This window comes from Falco rusticolus, chromosome 5 (genome assembly GCF_015220075.1).
Source record: "Falco rusticolus isolate bFalRus1 chromosome 5, bFalRus1.pri, whole genome shotgun sequence".
NCBI lineage: Eukaryota > Metazoa > Chordata > Aves > Falconiformes > Falconidae > Falco > Falco rusticolus.
In genome coordinates this window covers 35,220,311-35,239,125 of record NC_051191.1, presented here as the reverse complement: position 1 = coordinate 35,239,125, position 18,815 = coordinate 35,220,311, and the positions used below count along the sequence as shown (strand labels likewise).

Sequence of the window (18,815 nt, the reverse complement as noted above, 5' to 3'; positions counted from 1 at the left end):
TAAAATCCTGTACACAAACCACAATAATACATCTGTTAATTTTCAGTTGGGAGCACCTGAAGGGTTGAATTTTGTGAAGAGTCTGTGTTCTTTCCCTTCCTTCCTCAAACTCTTATGTGCTCAGAGGCTTAAGTGAATGGTTTCACTGAAGTTAAGGCTTAAAATAGATACTGTGATCGATGCCTGTATTATTGGTCCCAAAGAAACCAGGGAACAGTTGCTGCTTTATTATTACTACATCATTAACATCTCGGCTGTAAACAGAAGGTCTCAGTCTGAATTAAAGCGCTATCAGTAGATACTGAGACATGTGGAGGTCTGAGAATTCATCCCTAAGCAACCAAGCCTGTGCAGTGCCCTCACCTCTGTTGTGCCGATGGCAATTTTTAAGGTCACACTGTAAGAGGAGAAAAGAAAAAGTGCCTAATTTTTAATGTTTTTGTAAACACATATACTTTGTAAATCACCTCATCTCTTTCAAGGTCGTTTTCAATCTGCTGCTGGGTTCTTCCTGTTCTGGTGTTGCTACTTGTACACATTGTAACTCATAGCTTAGGGATAGTCAAAAGCCCCTTAAACCAAATTTATAAATTTGCTGTAGTAAGTTTTTCTATGAGCATTTGGTCTCCCGAAGGCCAGAACGCAGTTAATTGTCCAAGGCACTTTAAAATCTCTTTTTTCCCCAGCTCACACCACAGTAGCAGCAAATGTGAATTAAAATTAATTTAGTTCAGCGCAAATCTTTATGAATGCTCTGAAATAAAAAGAGCTGACATTGTTTTAGTTGGGTTTTTACCCCTACATTTTCTACACAACTATGAGGAAAACTGAAGATGTTAAAATTTAGTTAGTACTCTAGTTTTCAAGACAATGTTAAGGGGGAGAAGATATCTCTCTGAAGAAAACAAAGTAAAATGCCCAAAGAACTCAAGAAAAAACACTAACCAGGTACTGATGTACTGAAAACCAGAGGTAGATGTGAAAGTCTGCAGAGTTTTAGTCATGGCTTTAGCTCTTTTTTGCTGTCTCCATTGGGATAGATACCCATCTTTGGCCAGTTTGAATCTAGAACAAACAGCTTTGTGTATATCCCACGAGGGTTGTATCTGGCAGCAAGGAGAGGAATACCAGCTGGAATTAATTCTTGAGGAACAAGTCATACAAACCAATTAACTTTTTTTATATGACCAGGTAACTAAATGGGCTTTTCGTGTGGAGGAAAAGCAGTGACAGGACAAGGCTTGGATGGGTTCTCACGTCTGCAAAGCTGCCAAGATAATAGTTACCAATTTTTTAATATTGAAATGAAGAGTGTATTGAGTAGGACTGTGCTGGGGTATCTCCTGTTCACTGCTTTTAATTGGTGATGCGGATGATGTAATAGCTAATAGCTGCGACGGTCTGGCAAGCGTGCTGGAGGCCAGAACAGTAATTTCAAGGAATCATTTCGGTTGGAAAAGACCCTTAAGATCATTGAGTCCAACCATTAACTCTGGACTGCCAAGTCCATCACTAAACCATGTAATTAAGCACTGCATCTATGCGTTTTTTAAACACCTCCAGGGATGGCGATCCCACCACGTCCCTGGGCAGCCCGTTCCAATGCCTGACAGCCCTTTCAGCGAAAACATTTTTCCTCGTGTCCAGTCTAAACCTCCCCTGGTGCAACTTGACGCAGTTTCCTCTTGTCCTGTCGCTAGTTATCTGGGAGAAGAGACCGACACTGCCTGCCTACAGCCTCCTGTCAGGGAGTTGTAGAGGGCCGGAAGATCCCCCTTATTTATAACGCTTTTGACTGGTTTGAGAACTGACCTCCAGGAATATGACACAATTAACCTGGGCCAACTCTAAGCTCCTTTGCCGAGGCAGAAATAACCCCGTATAGGAGCGCAGTGGAAAGCAAGTGCCCAGATGGCAGCTCCTCAGCGGAAGGCTGGCGCGCTGCCGTGCGCTCACACCCGCCCGCCGCCGCCGCCCGGGCCCCGCCATTGCGCAGGGCGCGCTGCGCGGGGGCCGCGCGGGGGGACGGGTACGGCTCCCGCGGTGCCGCGCGCCGCCGGAAGCGGCGGCTCCTCTGACGCCAGTTCCGGCCGGAGCTCGTGGTGGGCTGCGGAGCCGCGCGCTGGTTCTCTGGCGGCCGTCGGCGGGGTCCCGGCACCGGCACCATGGTGAGCGGGCGGCAGCGCCGGCGGCGCTTTTACCCGGGGGAGGGCGCGGCGCGGCGGGGCGGGGCGGCGGCCGCGCTCCCCGCAGACACGCGTGCGAGGGCCTGGCGGCCGCGCCCCTCCCCCACGCTTTGTCCGGCGGCGGTGGCGTGGGGGCGGCCTCGCGCCCTGCCCCACGCGCGGGAGGGAAGGATGGGGGAGGGGGGAGGCGGCGGCGGCGAGTTGGGCCTGGAAGGTTCTAGATGGCGCGCGCGGAGGGCCCGTCAGGGCGCGGCCAGGCCGGGCCGTGCGGCAGCCGCTCAGCCTGCGGGCCCCGCGCCGCTCCCGGGGGCACGGCCACCCGCCCGCAGGGGGGCTGGGCTCGGCCCGGGCCGGGCGGGCCGCGGGGGGGGGCGGTTTCTGCTCCCCCCCGCTCCTCTCCTCGCCTCTCGGGGCGGGGGCCGCTCCCGGGCCGGGCGGGGAGGCCGCTGCGGGCGCTCTGCCGCGAGCTGCCCTCGCGCCGCCCGCGCTCTCCGCCGCAGCCTGTGGGATTGCTCTCGTCCGGGCGGAGGCGCGAAACTCCTGCCAAAAACGTGTGCCGAGCACGCAGCGGAGTAGTCGCGGCACTCCTGGAGAGGGTTGATACCTTTGTTCTGTTGGGATTTCATCCTGATTTGTTTAAGGCCTTGAGTTCCTTGGAGGTGTTAGTCATCAAAATCATATATTCATTACTGCTAAAATTAGTTTGCATGGGTATGCAGCAAATATTAGTGTTTTGCGCAAATATCAAAATACAAAAGCCCCGTTAACAAGGCTTTTTGGGCTTCTGCTGGTTCTACCTATCCTTGCGTCGTTCGGATCTGATGGTTAGCCTGCAGAACAGCCCTGCATACGTGGCCACGAGGTAAGGTTCGAACATCGTATCAGAGGACGCGATGCGCAGTCTCTAGGAGTAGATTGCAGTCAGTCTTGTAATCACATCACATAGTTATGAGATTGAGAGAGAGGATTTTAAGAAAAGAGTCAAGGTGAATTTATCTTGAATATACTTTGTATCAAAACCAAATGGGTTATAGAAATAAGTCATTTTAATACTAAAAACATTGTTTAGGTTGTTAGTGACAGGGATTTGTTTTAAAAAGGCAGAGTTTTATTAAAGCTAAAGGGATCTTCTTACATTAACTCTTATTTTAGGCATCCATTTCCCTTGCTCCTGTGAACATTTTCAAGGCAGGTGCAGATGAAGAAAAGGCGGAAACAGCTCGGTTGGTAAGTTTGACTCTTAAGAAACTGGCAATACTTGTGGTAATTACACTTTGTTTTTTCTGATGTTAAATGTGCTGTCAGTTTGTGGTGATGTGGAACTTAATCTGTCCCTTGTTCTTCTGTTACGTGTCTGTGAACAAAAGGAAGGAGGAGTGTTGTTTATATTAACATTTAGAGAAACTCCTCATAATTGTTCAAAATCTAAGTAACTGTACCTTGGCTCAGAAGATTGGTTCATTGGAAGACACTCCTTTTCGCTGTGAGACAGGCTTGTACTAAAGTAGAAAGAAATAATTCTCTAAAGTATGTTTGCTTTTATTTCAGTCATCCTTTGTTGGTGCCATTGCTATTGGTGACCTGGTCAAGAGCACTCTGGGGCCTAAAGGCATGGTAAGCCAGTTGCAAGTTCTCAGTAGGTACACCTGTTGATTTAGTTTTCATAGTTACAGTACATTTTCAAGCAGTATTCTACATCTTGCATCTTGTAGGACAAGATTCTTTTAAGTACTGGGAGGGATAGCACAGTAACAGTTACCAATGATGGTGCAACCATCCTGAAAGCTATTGGTGTTGACAACCCAGCTGCCAAGGTCTTGGTTGGTGAGTTTTTAAAGCTTGTCATTGCAGTACTGGCATTTCTTCATTTGTAGCTTTATTACGTAGTTTTTGTTTGTTGTTAGAAAAGTATTCTTCAAGTAATGTGAAAAATTGAAGGGAGGGGGAGTAGAAATCCTGAAGTAAGGAGGCGAAGGTGTTGCAAGAGTTGTGGATCTCTGCAAAAGCAAAATTGTGGTATATGCTGTTCTTGCAAAACTGTTCTGGTGTCTCCTTGTTTTCCCTCAACCCTGGCTTGTCCCAGCAGTCAGAAAGGACAAAAGAGAGCTCTACACCCCTCTTTTTTTCAGTGGGAAAATTCAGAACAGAAACCTACTGGGGTACAGAGATTATCTCGGGTTTTCCATGATTTACATCTCTTTTTATTACTTTGTCAACATTGTGCTCTGGACAGAATTTACCTTTGTGGTCAACTGTCTTAAGTGCACCAGTGGTCCCGTTATGGTGGTGAGCAGTACCCTGAACAATTTGGTGTCAAGTTTCTTAATGAGTTTGTGTTTGCTTGGTCCTTGTTTATCAACAGTTCATGAGGCATACTTGGTTATTGTATTCACTGATCCTGTATGTATACCTTAGAGGTTCTATCAGGCACTGCTTCCTTTTGATGACCATCTTTAGGAATGGGGACAGAGGAGAGTAGCCATTGACTATTGCCAGGCTGGAACTGGTGTCTACATTGTAAATAAAGAGCAGGGATTTGAAGGATGCTGAATTTGATCTGAATCTTGGGGTTTTTCTGCGACTTAGAGAATGACCTCTTTAAATTACTGAAGACTAAGATTCTTTCTTCTTCTCCAAACTAATGTGAGATAAAAATAATTGTATGTGAAACTGGTACCAGTGAACATGGTATTTTGAATCAAAACATTGATACGGTGTGTTTCTCCTTTAGATATGTCAAAGGTTCAAGATGATGAAGTTGGTGATGGAACTACATCTGTCACAGTGTTGGCAGCGGAATTACTGAGGGTGATGTATTACAGTTTTTCTTTTTGGCAGTGTACTCAGGTGATATCAGTAGAAGGGTGTGATTTGATGTTTATGAGTAGGACTCCCAAAGTATAGGGTACCTTGCTCCGTTGCTGTTGAAATTGATAGGGGAAACCCCTTGTGTGTTGCGTCATCAATATAGAGATATATACATATATTTTTTTTAGACTGTATTCCTTATATTACTATTTATAAGTTCAGAAATATTTTAATTTGGTACATTTATAGAAAAATATTTCATTGTGCAAGTGAAAGAAGTATCACTCACAGATCACTCTCTGGATGTTGCACTGGGCAGCATGCAGCAGTGCTTAGTTGTGATGTTCAGTTCTTTGAAATAGTTTTCCGTAACCTTTATGAGGAAAAAAAAAAAGGCACATTAAATTCTGTTCTTGAGTGCAAGAGACCTGATTTCATCCTGTTCCTTTAAACTTGGCATGGTTTTTATGTTTATGTAAGAGTTTACGCTGTCAAGCTCTAAATCTGAATTTACTATGAAAGACTTCAGAAGCGAGGAATTCTTCTTAGATTTGCTGGCGCAGCTCTGCTAATCATCTCGGATCTAGGAACTGTGATCAAGAGCATCTGAGAAATGATTCATCAGTTCACTAAGTTCCTTGCAGAAAGGGTGTTTGAAGATGTTTATTTTTTCCAACTACACTTCATGTTGTAGCTATAAGTGAACAAGAAACTGATCTCAAACATGAAGTGAAAGATTGCTATTCATATTGGAATTAAGATTTTTTTTTTCTCATTAATCAGAATTTCTTGATGATATTCCAAGAGCAGATCATACATGCTTAGATTGGAAAAAAAACGTGCCAGCAGGGTGACTTTAATTTCACTGTTATAGCTCTCTGGCTTTTACTGCTATTCAGAACTTTCTGATTACTTGGGAGTGTGTTTCTTAGTTAGTGTAAATGCACCTTGAGGGGGGAAGAAACCTAATTATTAATTTCATTTAAATAGGAGGCAGAATTACTGATTGCAAAGAAGATTCATCCTCAGACTATCATTGCAGGCTGGAGGGCAGCCACAAAAGCTTCAAGAGAGGCACTTCTGAAAGCAGCCGTTGATCATGGGTTAGTATTGTATATTTGCTGTAACTCGTTATAAACCAGTCAAGATTAAAACATCAGTGGGAATTATATACCACTGGGAAATTCTTTGCTCTCTGTTAAGTAGTGTAAAAGCTGAACTTAAGAATTTTAACGGTTAAGAAAGAAGTCTACTTTGTTTTTTAGGTGAACTACAGAAGCTTTATTAAATTACTTATGATGTGGAGAAAAAAAATGCGAGCAATCATTTGCTCCCTAGAACGAACATCTGAGCTGATATTTCAGACTTAATACTCTTGATTTTAGATGTGACTGTTTTCTTTACCTGACACTTTGAAAGCACAGACTTTCTAAAGCTGAATGCAAAGGTCCTAATTGAAACTGGATTTCAAATAGAAGGTTGTATTCTGGGACACTGAGGGATTCTGTGCAGCATTTGTGAAGTAGAACACGTTACACATAGATACAGGCTAGAAGAAGCAGGGAGGAGCTCACAGTGGCAGGTTAATGATAAGTTAAGGCTTTCAGACTTCCCACTTTAACTGTGTTGACTTTATTTTAGTGATGATGAAGTGAAGTTCCGTGAAGACTTGATGAACATTGCGGGAACAACTCTTTCATCAAAATTACTTACTCATCATAAAGATCACTTTGTCAAGCTAGCTGTAGAAGCTGTTCTTCGGTTAAAAGGTTCTGGTAATTTGGAAGCTATCCACGTTATTAAGAAACTTGGTGGAAGTTTGGCTGATTCCTACTTAGATGAAGGTAAGTCTTTGTGTGTTGGCTGTAAGTGCACTTGAGAAATGAAGCTGTTAAGTTATACGTGTCTGTACAAATTTGTTCTAGGAAACATTGCTATGTTATTGAATTGAATTATAAGTATAAGGGGGGCTTGTAATAATTTAAATGAATTGTTCTTTTAATTTGAAGCCTTACAAGACTTTTCTGTTACTACAGGCTTTTTACTTGACAAGAAGATTGGTGTAAATCAGCCAAAAAGAATTGAAAATGCAAAGATTCTTATTGCAAATACTGGTATGGATACAGACAAGATTAAGGTATGTGACAGAACTGCTGTTGTGAAATTATGCTTTTGTAAATGGCGTTAATTTTTAGACTGAATGCTTTGTTTTCTTTGATTTAGATTTTTGGCTCTCGTGTTAGGGTGGACTCTACAGCAAAAGTAGCAGAAATAGAACAGGCAGAAAAAGAAAAAATGAAGGAGAAGGTAGAGCGTATTCTTAAGCATGGAATAAACTGCTTTATTAACAGGTATGTATTTTCTTGGAAAAAGGAGAGAGTTACAAAGTAGCAAGATGCTAATGTTGTCTGAGTAGTATGAGTATGAAGAGCATTATTTATGCCTGTACCTGTAAAATTAGGTGAACTTAACTAATGCTTAATTGATTCACCTCCATGAAGCTGATGTTACTTTCTGTGCTTTTCCTTGTGCACGGTGGGCCCCCTCTTTGCTTTGTTTTAAAGAGGAAGAACTGATGTTACTTAAACAGGGACCCATGTTTAAGTCCAGTTGAAACAATGTCAGTGTGCTGTTATACTATCAGATTTACTTAGTTATGAGTACCAGCAGCGTTGTCTGTATCCATATGCCCCCTTTTGTGGGAAATTGATGCTGAAAGAATCTGTGTTGCTGAATGCGTTTAGTTCAGACTGAACCAGCTATGCTTTTTCCTGCATTAAAATGCTGGTGCTGGAGTACTTCTCCAAATTCAGGAGTGTTTGAGAGACCTCTGTGCTCCCTGTCATGAGCCTTTTCTTTTATATGCATCTTTGAAATTATGATATACAACCATTTTCATTTAAGAGTTGTCAACAATCTAAGTTACTTAGTTCTGTTAGCAGTGTGCTTCTCTTAAACTGTTGCAGTGAAAAAAACCCAGATTTTTTTAATGATGAAAAATGCTTCTGCCTTTCAGTAATTCTCATTTGAGTGAAACTGCCAAATATATGAGCAACTTGACACCTGTTGGTGTGGTGCATCATGTAGTCTGCTATAAAGTTGACTAGCTAGTTCCACACCAAAGGATGGGAGTTGTAAGAGTAGTACTGTTTGCCACAGTAGCAAAGATGTACTCTTTCAGGACATAGCGTGTGTTATAACTTGCCTTCAAAATTTGTGTTAAGTATCTGTATGAACCACTGACAGACTGATGAATCGCATAATCCCTCCATCTATGTTATGTTTCACATACATTGCATTCTAGTGTAGGCAAAATGAATGCTTCTTCCTGTGGACATGGGACAGATATAGAGTCCTAGAGTTAGGAGCCCTGTTGGCAATTCGATAGAAGAATTCTTTGAAGTATGCAAAAACAATCCTTAACTCCATCGCTGCTAAGCTCAGGTAGCAGTTAGTCAGTGTAGCCAGGCTCGTGATATTCCAGTTAGACTGACTCTTGACTTTCAGATTTCTTCCCTGATAAAATTGACTTGCTTAGAGGCATACCGTAGATCCGCTTCACATCTGATACTCTGAACATTAGCCAGTTAAATGCCGCTGATGAGCTGCTTGACAAAGGTCAAGGGCGTATGTATCCAGAATGGGAAGAATCTTCTCTGTGCCAATTGTCTCTCTGAAGATAGGTTAGAAGCATCTTTTTTGATGGAAATGGCATCTCCCAGCTCCTGCTGAGTCTCTGCAACACTCAATCCCTTAATTTGGAAGGGAAAAATATTTTGACATAGTACTTCTGAATGGTCATTGACCATTCAGCTTTGGAAGACTACTTCGTTCTAGAGAGGGTGGGATACATATTACGCTGTGATCTGCTATTTGTATACGTTACCTTTTTTTTAAGCTTTGTATGTTTTCCTGTCACCGTGTTTGTTTCTGTGTGGTGCAACATCCTGTGTATGGCAGGTGCCTTGCATACTGACGGCTTTTGTAGTTTTCAGAAATCTGTCGTGTGTCCACGCTGCTGAGAATTGGCTGTCCTTTGTTACTCTGGTATTTGGAAAGGTTTGTTCCATGTGTAATGGGAAGGTGTGTCTGTGTTTTAACTGTAGACAGTTGATCTACAACTATCCTGAACAGCTTTTTGGAGCTGCTGGTGTCATGGCTATTGAACATGCAGACTTTGCTGGTGTAGAGCGTCTGGCTCTTGTTACAGGTAAGTACAGTACCTTGTATGAAACTTGGAGGGTCACGTTATTTGTTTGATCTTTAGTAAATGTTAATGCTTGATCACCTAGTTTGTACTTTCTACTATTAAGCAGATCTGTGAATGTGAAAAGTACTCCAAATAAACTTTGTTTTACAGAACTTAAATACAATTGTATGTGGAGAACCCTACAAAGTTGTCCATAAATAACTTTGAAATTAACTTTGTTTATTTATCAGCTGCTATGAAAACTGTCAGTATTTTTTCAGAAGTGGGTAGCTCAGTTTCTATCTTTAGTATGTTATACTCCACATTTAAACTCTCTGAATCCTCCCTGCATAATGATTAACACATTTTTTTTTTCCTCTAGCAACTGAAAATGCTAAGTGTGGAATATAATTTAACCAGTTAGTGCCAGCTAGTAATTTTCTCCATATTTTAAAAATATTTTCAGTTAAGTCCCTGCTTGATAAACTTTTGAAATGTTTGTTTTCTAGAGAAAAAAATTAAACTTAGCGGTTGAAAGAATGAAGATGATGAATGAATCTGCAAGTAAATTAATACCACCTTGTTATAAATGGCAGTTGTTTGTAGTAATAGATTAGACTAAACAGTCATTCTTTTTTAAAAATGTGGGCCTGAGTCATCGGCTTGAGGTGGACCTCAAACAACATGAAGAACCTGGGTATTTTTAGTAGTGGCCAGTGTAGATGTGACTCTAGTAATTAATGAAAATGAAACATTTGGAAGACCGCAGATGATTCTCATTGCTGAAGTTAGAGATATTTAACTGGAACATCATAAAAATTTGATTGTGAAAGCGATCAGGAGAATGGAGAATTCCCTTTGCAGAGAGAAAGGAAAAGGTGCTGCTTGTTTAGCTTAGCCAAACTGAAACAGCAATTGTGTATAACTGTAGGCACACTGACACAAGCAAATGCTTGATTGAGACGAGCACTGCTTATGTTCTGGAGCAAAATAAGAGCAAATTTTGTAGGCAGAGCAAGTGGACCATATTAGACCACACTGGATCAAATAGTGCAGTTGAAAAAAAACAGACAAGCTTTTAGTAAGCACAAACTCTACAACAAATCTTGTCTTTCCTTGTACTGCTACAACTATAGCACTGCTGCATGCTAATGTGGAATAGTTAAGCATATGCTGGGAGTGAATGTATGTAAATGGTTTTCTAATGGGAAGAGCAGGGTACTAGAACAATATTCTGTTCAGAGACATTTTGATCTGTGTAACAGCTATTTTTTTGTTTGCTATGGAGGTTTAGAAGTAGCCCACAGTATTGCTGCTATGAAATAGCACAAGACTCTTGATTCAGGAGAATGGTGGCCGGTGGTTCTCAGCCATCATCAGGCAGGCAAAGTTAATCCTGGCACAAGCTCAAGTTTAAAAACATGACAAACTTCATTTAGTATTTTATAACTACTTGAGTAGTAAATACTACTAAATCTTTAAACGATTGGCATTTTAATATAGGCAGAGATCAACATTAATCTCTTATCCAGACAGAACTCAAAAGCATTACAGCTATTGTAGTTCTTGTGGTGTGAAACAATATTGGTGTTTTAAGGACTTGTCAACATCAGTGGAAGGTTTCTGGTTCTGGTGCCATATGCTGGTGTTGGAAAAATTCAGCTTATCGTTATTGTTAATGTAAATCTATTTTTTGGCAATTATGATGATTATTTTTTTTCCCATCTTTTCCCCTCCCCCTCCCCTTGGTTAGACCTTGCCTGAATGGATGCTTTCATTGTGAGCAATTTGACTTTCACATGACCTTACATTTGTAGGTGGTGAAATTGTATCAACCTTTGATCACCCTGAGCTAGTAAAACTTGGAAGCTGCAAGCTTATTGAAGAAGTCATGATTGGAGAAGATAAACTTATTCATTTCTCTGGAGTGGCAATGGGTAAGTGTTTTGCCACTAACAGCACGTGTAACATTTGTGTTAACCCGCTGCTAATGCTGTTCAGTTACCAGGATGGCACGGGAATTTTGTAATGAATCATGTAACCATTTTTATTAAAGCCTTGCTCTTCAGTAAAAATCCTGCAAAGAGGTGTGCTCATGGTTGAAATTTTGTATATGTTAAATGAACATAGACATTTTTAAGGATAGGGACCAGAATTTCTGCTTTGGGAGATTAAATTGACAAGAAAAATAACAACATGTCATGCTTTAAGAACTTGAGAGCTTGGTCTAGTAAATGCCAGTACTCTTTTTAAGTTTCCAAGGGGTTGTTTTGAGATAGCATTAATTTTCTATTAAATAAGGTGTTGTGGAACAGTTCATTGATAAAAGCAATAGCATAGTGTACATCACTTCGCTCTACCTGTGAAATGTCATCGTGCTTTCTTTTTCCCTCAAAACTGATCTGTGTAAAACTTAACTGCAGTGATAGCAAAACCATTACAAATGCTTTGCAGTAGCCTCATTTTGTGTGTTTGGTTTGTGGTTTTTTACCCTTTTGCATTTGTGCTTTTTAGGTGAAGCTTGCACCATAGTTTTGCGTGGAGCAACACAGCAGATTTTAGATGAGGCGGAGAGGTCTTTGCATGATGCTCTCTGTGTTCTTGCCCAGACCGTGAAGGACACTAGAACTGTGTATGGTGGAGGTGAATATTGGATTCTTTGTATTTTGTACGTGATACACGTTCTGTATCAAACTTGAACAGTAATACAAAACATCTGTGTGTCTCCCATGAATAGGTTGTTCAGAGATGCTGATGGCTAATGCTGTTGCAGAACTTGCCATCAGAACACCTGGCAAAGAGTCTGTTGCAATGGAGTCCTTTGCTAAGGCTTTACGAATGGTAAGTTTGTTTAATCAGATTGCTGGATTAATAGACATAAAGTTTCACTAAGTTTATTAGCTCCTGCATCAGATAGCTGTTTCTTTGAAAGTTTTGGTTGTCTAAAAAGTGAAATTTAGCAACAGAGCTTAGGTGAACAAAGGGGGAAAAGTTACTTTTTCCTCTTTCAAAACAGCCATGCTTTTTTTTTCCTCTTAATTCTGCATGTTAGAGAATTCTGAATGTTCAGTTAGAAGAGGGCAAGCGTGTGGTTCTTGTTCCTTTTAGCTGCAGGGTTAAAAGTGCAGCAGAAATGGCACATAAAAATCTCAACTTATTCAGTGGAAACTGATTTAGAAATGAGCAGCCCTTCTGTTCTATTGATACTGTGGTGTTATTTAATTGTATTCATGCTGTAGTACTATCTTTTTACATTTATAGAATATTACTTTGTTAACAAATTGTCAGTTTGAGAAAAATTGCCCTCCTGTAATTTAAATGTGGGAAAAACTTTCTTAGAAAATGAAAGACTATGGGAAAACATTTCTCCCAAGAGAATTAAATTAAAGAGCATGGTAAGACTTGGCATTACCTCTTCAGTCAGAATGTGCAGTTTGCACTGCTGTCATTTAAACAGTGAACAGAATGATCTGGTGATTAATGCTTACCAGCAAGCTTAGGTTCTTAAAATGAAAAAATTTCTCCAATTGTAGTCTGAAATTAAGAAAGAGACATTTTTTTCTGCCTATGTAAAATGAACTGACAAATCTGCTAACACACTTCTGTCCTTTCAGCTACTCTCTTATAACAGGATCTTAAAATCCATAGAAAGGTAGTCTGATATTTTTTTTCTTTTTTCCCATCTTCTGATCACTGTAACAGAGCATACGCCATCTTCTTGAAACTCCCTTTTCTTGCAACTTAGTAAACTAGAAATATTGAAGCACGTTTCATGTTTATTTAGAGATCAGTTTGCGCGTTAATAAAAAACAATCTGTCTATCCCCTTAGATCCCAACAATAATAGCTGATAATGCTGGCTATGACAGTGCAGATTTGGTTGCTCAGCTCAGAGCTGCTCACAGCGAAGGGAAGACTACTTATGGACTTGGTAAGGGGCTTGATATTACTTCTGCTGTTGGATTGCTGTTTGGGAGTGCAGTAAGGCTTACTAAGCTTGGTCATATCTGTTTGTCACTGATATATTCAGCTGGAAGTGCTGAGTATGTTGATTCCTGTTTGCTTTGCACAGAATGTAGGCGTACAATGTTATGTTCCTTTATCATTCTACCAGGCTTTTCACAATAGAGTGAAAAGCTCTGGGTTTGAAGGGGATGGTTTCCACCTTGAAAATCGTTTTCCTTACTTCCATTGAGTCTAGTTATATGAAACTTAAAAAGAAAGGTATTGGGTTTTTGTTTTGTTTTTAAATCAACACAGCCAAGCTTCCGTGTCATGTCCTGTCCATCGCCTTCCTGTGTCTGCCCCCTGGCACCCACCACCCCCCAACAAAAAAAAAAAGTTGTGGAGAAGAATTCTGAAGTTGATAGTACCTAGGGAAATAGTGCTGAGAGTCCTATTGGGACCTCTGCTCCTCTTCCTGGTGTGTAATGTTTTCATCATTAATTTTTTGTATGTAATTGCAACGTGTTAGGCTTAAATCAGGAGCTTGAAGTGAAAGACTTTAATACTTCCCTTACTATCATTATGGTGCATTTGAGCAGGTAAGTTACTGTGCTGTCAGCTTCTTGTAATTTCGTTGAAAAAAACCCAAGTTAAAAAAACCTCTTCATGTGTCTCCTTTTCCAGATATGAAAGAGGGTATCATTGGAGACATGGCAGTCTTGGGAGTAACGGAAAGTTTTCAAGTCAAGAGACAAGTTTTGCTGAGCGCAGCTGAAGCAGCAGAAATGATTCTTCGTGTCGATGACATTATTAAAGCAGCACCGAGGTATGATCTGAGTATCTTACTTGGTCAGTTACAGTGGTATAGAGTAACCTTCTGTGGAAGAGTAATTGTGCAAAAAAAGTCTTGTTCTAAAAATACTTATTTGAAATGAAGACTGACATCTAACACTGATGTTAGGTGATTTTTTTTGCATTAGCAGTATGAACAGGCCTTCAGAGAAATTAGCGTGCCTGAACAATGTCTAGGTAATCCTGGGTCACCAGCTACTCATGTGCTATATATAGTACTAAAACAAAGCAGCTGATGAAAATGTAAGGGATCATGCTGCATTTTTTTCTTTTGGCAAGAACTGTAGTGAAATGCCCAGCTGCTTGTGAAGTAGAATCTGCAGCTAAAAGAAAAATACATTTGTTTAAAAGTTTGGAAAGAAGCACCGCTTCTAGGCCGGTTCTGCCATGTGTGCCCACTGCCAGGTATTTTGCACTGTTTTGTGAGTCAAAAGTGTTTTTTTTACAATGGTCAGAGGTGGTTTGTTAGTTTTGAGACGATACTGCCTTTTGTGCTGTGAGATAGAGCTAGCACTGAACACAAAATATCAACTAAAAATTACAAATAAGGGTGGGTGGGGGAGCCTTGTGGTCATCAGCCTGAAGGGGGAATTTTCTGATTTTTCTTTCTCTCCCCAGAAAACGCGTACCAGACCATCGCCCATGTTAGTTTTTCTTCAGTACCTGAGGATGTGTGGACCAGATCTCGCCTAGTAATTTTTTGTAATGATCTAGTTTTTGTGAGGTTATGGAACAGAAGCTTGAGACAAGCAGATCTCCATCTATGGCATGAAAATTACCATCTTCGGTTGGTTTTAACTTATTTCAGTATGTGTTGTGGGGAAGAATTCACTTTAAAGTAAAATGGGGGTTTATACAACCCTATCCCTTCTGTTCCTATCCAGGTTCCACTTAAAATACACAAAAATAATAATAAAAATATATTCAAATTCATCAAAGTTGTATTTGTCTTTGGGTAGAACCAAGAAGGGCTGGTTCATTAGAAAAGCTGCAGTGCACATCCTCAGTCCTGGGTGCCCAGGCAGTCGGCGTGAATAATAATGTCTCACACCTTTGTGCCTTGCTGGTTCAGGTTGACCTGCTGCGTTTAGCATAAGCAGTTTATGCCAGTCCTGGCTGTAATAGGTTTTAAGTTGGGTTCCTAGAAATAGGCTCCGAAGTTAAATTCACCCTTTTCTAGTGATGCTGAAGTATTACTTGTGTCTTGATGACTAAAGGAAAAGAAAAAGCTGAAGAGGAACCTTAGTCAATGCCCAGAGCTACAACAAGGGATTTTACAGCTTTTAACACCACAGATTTTATGTAGATAGTTCTGCTGAGAAGAGTCGAGAGGAAAATGCTGCTCAGGGGAGAGATCAACATCCTGGACTAAACAGTCTGTGTGTTTAACTATAAAGGTGTGGACTTGGGCTGACTTCGCGCACTTCAATAATAGCGGGCAGTTAGTGGAAAATGTGCCAGGCTGTGTCACATTCCCTTTTTTGCATCTGCCCCCCCTTATGCCTATTACAGCCTATCTTCATAGTCTCTTTCTTAATTGGACTAGTTTCTTTGTTTGGGTCATAAGGAAGGCTGTGGTGCCTGCAGCAGTCTTCATGTGCATTCTTGATGCCTGTAAGCAGAGACAATCTGAGGCACTGACTGCGTGGGAGCCCCAGGAGGGGTGCCACCGGGTGTTGTGACCCTTCTGGCTCTTGCAAGTATAACACAGCACCCTGGCAAACGTGAGGGTGAGCCTGCCAAAGCACAGGGTGTTTGATTTGAAATCAAGAAAAGTAGCCATGCAAACATTTATCTCCCTTCGGTTTCCTGAAATGAAGAAAATCTGCTTACAGAATGCGCTTCCCAACTCTCACAGCAGACTACCCCGTATTGTCACATTTGGAGATCTGAAGAGAGCACCATGTTAAATACAGACTGTTGACAAGCAGGTAAAAGCACCTTCTTCCCCCCACCCCCCCTTAGATGAATTACCGGGTCAGTTCCACAGGAAATAAAACATTGAACTTGGATGTTAAGAGAGCCCAGACCTTTTGTCTTGCTGAATATTTTTTTTTTGTAGGAAGGAATAGTTTGTTGGAACAAAGTTAGATAAAGAATTTGGAAAGGGGTAATTCAGTTAATTCCAAAGAAGGATGGCTCAGCTCAGTAAGATGCTCGTATACTTTATTAAATTTGACTAGTAAGGACACTACATGGGTGCCAGCCAGATCCAAATTCATTTAACAAGATGGCAAGTGCTAGCAGAGTCTATTTTCCAGATAATTTTTCAAGCATGTGAATGACATCAAGCAGTCATGAACTGGCATTAAATCAAACCTTTTCTGGGAAGTCAACTGCTGCTTCTGCAGGCTGTGCTGGTGAGACAGTTCCGCTTGACCAGACTGTTCTGTGCCACCAAGGGCTCCCCACCCTGTTTAAAAAAGCTCTCTTTTAGCAAACTCAAATGATCCATGCTATGGAATCAAAAGCTGAAAATGTCATTTTGAGCCAGATTTCTGTGTTACACAGTAACAGCAAAACTTCAAAAAAAAAGTTCCGTGCCTTTTGAAGGGGATCTGAGCTGGTCTGAGTTGCAAGCTGGAGAAGTACCTAGCTAAGTCAGCTGAGTAACGTTTGCCTTCAGCTTCAAATTCTGGGCATGCCTGTTAGGGGCAGGCCCCCAGCCCTGGGTTTTATTCATGCAAGTTTACCTTTGCAGCTTCTGTGGGTTTTCTGTTGTAGCCAGGCTTTGATTTTTCTTCTTTGCTACTGCATGAAAACGCAGCATGAACAGCTACCCTTACAGGCAGCGTTGCTGATAACGTAAAAACTGGCAGCGAAGCCTCTAGCTCTCCTCACAGTCATTTAAAATGCTGCTTGGAAATAACAAAACAAGAGTGGTTGAGAATTTTCCAGGAAGGCGGCAGCAATGGTAAGAGGAGAGCTCGCTGGTACCTACGTGCTGTTTCCTTAGGACACAGCCACACCTCTGCTACCGCTTCCCACGCAGCAGGGCAGGGAAGCCTTCAAGCTGTTGCTGCTGCTGTGTTTCAGACAAGTCATTTGAGACAAATGCTGTGGGTTACTTGGAAGCGGTGACTCAGCAGCGATCACCTTGAACGGTGGCTTCCAGCTGAGCTTGGACACCTCAGCCAGGTGGAAGGGGGAAGAGTGAGCCCATGGGCTTCCCGTGGGTGAAGAGCAGCAAGTCCACGCGTGCTCTGTACGATCCACCCATGGAAAACATCTACACTGTGTCTTAGATCTACTGTGAACTCTGGTCCCCACATGGCAAGAGGGGGAAAGGGTGGAAGTCTTTGCTCTAGAGAGAGTGCTGGGTGCAATGCGAAAGGGGGTGTCTGTACAAGGGAGTTCTGCTGTCACCTAGCTCCAAGCCGTGCACCTACTCCTGAAGACTAGGTGGGTGGCATGGTGCTTCCTGGACACCTGCGAGCAAGGGAGGAGTAGAGGCTGGGTGGTGGTGTGAGTGCGCTGCCACCTTTGCCAGGGCAGGCAGCTGAGCATTAGCAGGGTTCGGCCTCTGGCTCAGGCTTGGCAGCAGAAGGTGGCAACAGTTTCTCATCGAGTGTGATCTCTATCACTGCTCCAGACCGCTTGCGGGGTTCGGGGGTCTCCTCTGACCATCTCCCCACCCTGCGCACGCCTTTGGCCACTTTGGGTGCGTTCCTGCAGGGGTTGTGGTCGTAGATGACCAGCTTCAGCCCGTGGAGATGAGCCAGGCTGGGGAAGAACCGGATGGAGTTGCGATCCACGTCAATCACCTCCAGAAAAGGCATGTCCAGGAGCACAGGGGGGAACTCTGAGAGCAGGTTGCCCGACAGCCAGATGGTGCGCAGCTCCTGCAGGCACTGCAGCTGGGCGGGGAGCGTGCGCAGCGCGTTGGAGCCAGCGTGCAGCGTCTTGAGCAGGCTGAGCTCGCACACCACTTCGGGCAGGCACTGCAGGCAGTTAGACTCGATCCAGAGGGTCTTGAGGTTCTGCAGGAGCCGGAGCTCGAGGGGCAGGCTGCAGAGCTTGTTGTTGCCCAGGTAGAGGATGCACAGCTGCCTCAGCGTGCACACGACCAGGGGCAGTGCTTTGAAGTTGTTGAAATCCAGCGCCAGGATCTGCAGGTTTTGCAGCTGCTCCAGCTCGGGGGGCAGGTGGTTCAGGTTGTTGTCGCTCAGGTACAGCTTGACCAGTTCCCTAAAAGAGCAAATGTGCAGAGGCAGCCGCCTCAGCTGCCTGCTGCTCAGATCCACCATTTTGTCCACTGGCATCTCTTCTAGGTCTTCCAGGAGGTACTTCTGGCACTCATTGGAGGGCACAAAAGCTATTATGGCTTTCAGGCTGTTCCCCATCCTGGGACCGACTTTCTTTGGGGATGGCCGGGACTGCAAGGGACAGGGGCCCACCTTGGTCTTCTGCTGTGCACTGGCCTGCGGTAACTCTGCCTTCTCAATATAAGGCTCTGTTTACATGCACCAGCCATTAATCTCAAGGGCTCTGAAATGTTTCTGATAACCGAATGAGTGTTTGGTGACGGGGATTACGCAGAGGACGACTCAGAGCGCAGGTTTCCCTCTCTCGCCCACGCTCCCCTTCACCCCTCCCCAAAAACATTCCTTCTTGCCTCTTCCTGCACACTGTAAATGTTTAAATGTTCCCTGATTTTGCCCCAAACCATCCCCGCCATGCCCCAGCCCCTCACCTCTCTCCGGCTGCGCTGCCTGTGCAGCCAGTGCTGGCTGTGGCGATTGGCTCGAGAAAGTAAACACCACAGAAGACCAAATTTTTAAATGCAGATGTTTAGCTTTCATGAAACTTTCAGCGGAAATGTCGGATGTAATCTAA

At 42.8% G+C, this 18,815-nt stretch overlaps 2 protein-coding genes across 3 annotated transcripts; one reads left to right on the top strand and one right to left on the bottom strand.

Moving 5' to 3' along the window:
• Positions 1 to 2,037: 2,037 nt before the first annotated feature.
• On the top strand, positions 2,038 to 14,912 carry CCT2 (chaperonin containing TCP1 subunit 2). Its single transcript, XM_037387408.1, has 16 exons — positions 2,038 to 2,168; positions 3,339 to 3,413; positions 3,735 to 3,800; positions 3,899 to 4,010; positions 4,918 to 4,994; positions 5,985 to 6,097; positions 6,636 to 6,838; positions 7,031 to 7,131; positions 7,218 to 7,345; positions 9,101 to 9,204; positions 11,001 to 11,120; positions 11,698 to 11,826; positions 11,921 to 12,024; positions 13,014 to 13,113; positions 13,812 to 13,953; positions 14,598 to 14,912. The coding sequence occupies exons 1-16, from the start codon at positions 2,166 to 2,168 to the stop codon at positions 14,626 to 14,628; spliced, it is 1,608 nt and encodes a 535-aa protein (XP_037243305.1). The 5' UTR covers positions 2,038 to 2,165; the 3' UTR covers positions 14,629 to 14,912.
• Positions 13,960 to 18,396, bottom strand: LRRC10 (leucine rich repeat containing 10). 2 transcript variants are annotated; one of them, XM_037387411.1, is made up of 2 exons: positions 17,574 to 18,396; positions 13,960 to 14,583 (listed from the first exon to the last, which is right to left on the bottom strand). In XM_037387411.1, the coding sequence occupies exons 1-2, from the start codon at positions 18,320 to 18,322 to the stop codon at positions 14,511 to 14,513; spliced, it is 822 nt and encodes a 273-aa protein (XP_037243308.1). In that variant the 5' UTR covers positions 18,323 to 18,396; the 3' UTR covers positions 13,960 to 14,510. The 2 variants fall into 2 exon arrangements, with proteins under 2 accessions (XP_037243308.1, XP_037243307.1); XM_037387410.1 differs by lacking the exon at positions 13,960 to 14,583 and having other exon boundaries at positions 17,486 to 18,396.
• Positions 18,397 to 18,815: the final 419 nt, after the last annotated feature.

Bases quoted from the DNA above. Each gene is read 5' to 3' on its own strand.
- LRRC10 (XM_037387410.1), bottom strand. From the start codon at position 18,322: ATGGGGAACAGCCTGAAAGCCATAATAGCTTTTGTGCCCTCCAATGAG.
- CCT2 (XM_037387408.1), top strand. The intron at 9,205-11,000 runs GTAAGTACAGTA...TTACATTTGTAG, and splicing joins GCGTCTGGCTCTTGTTACAG to GTGGTGAAATTGTATCAACC. The intron at 11,827-11,920 runs GTGAATATTGGA...TCCCATGAATAG, and splicing joins TAGAACTGTGTATGGTGGAG to GTTGTTCAGAGATGCTGATG.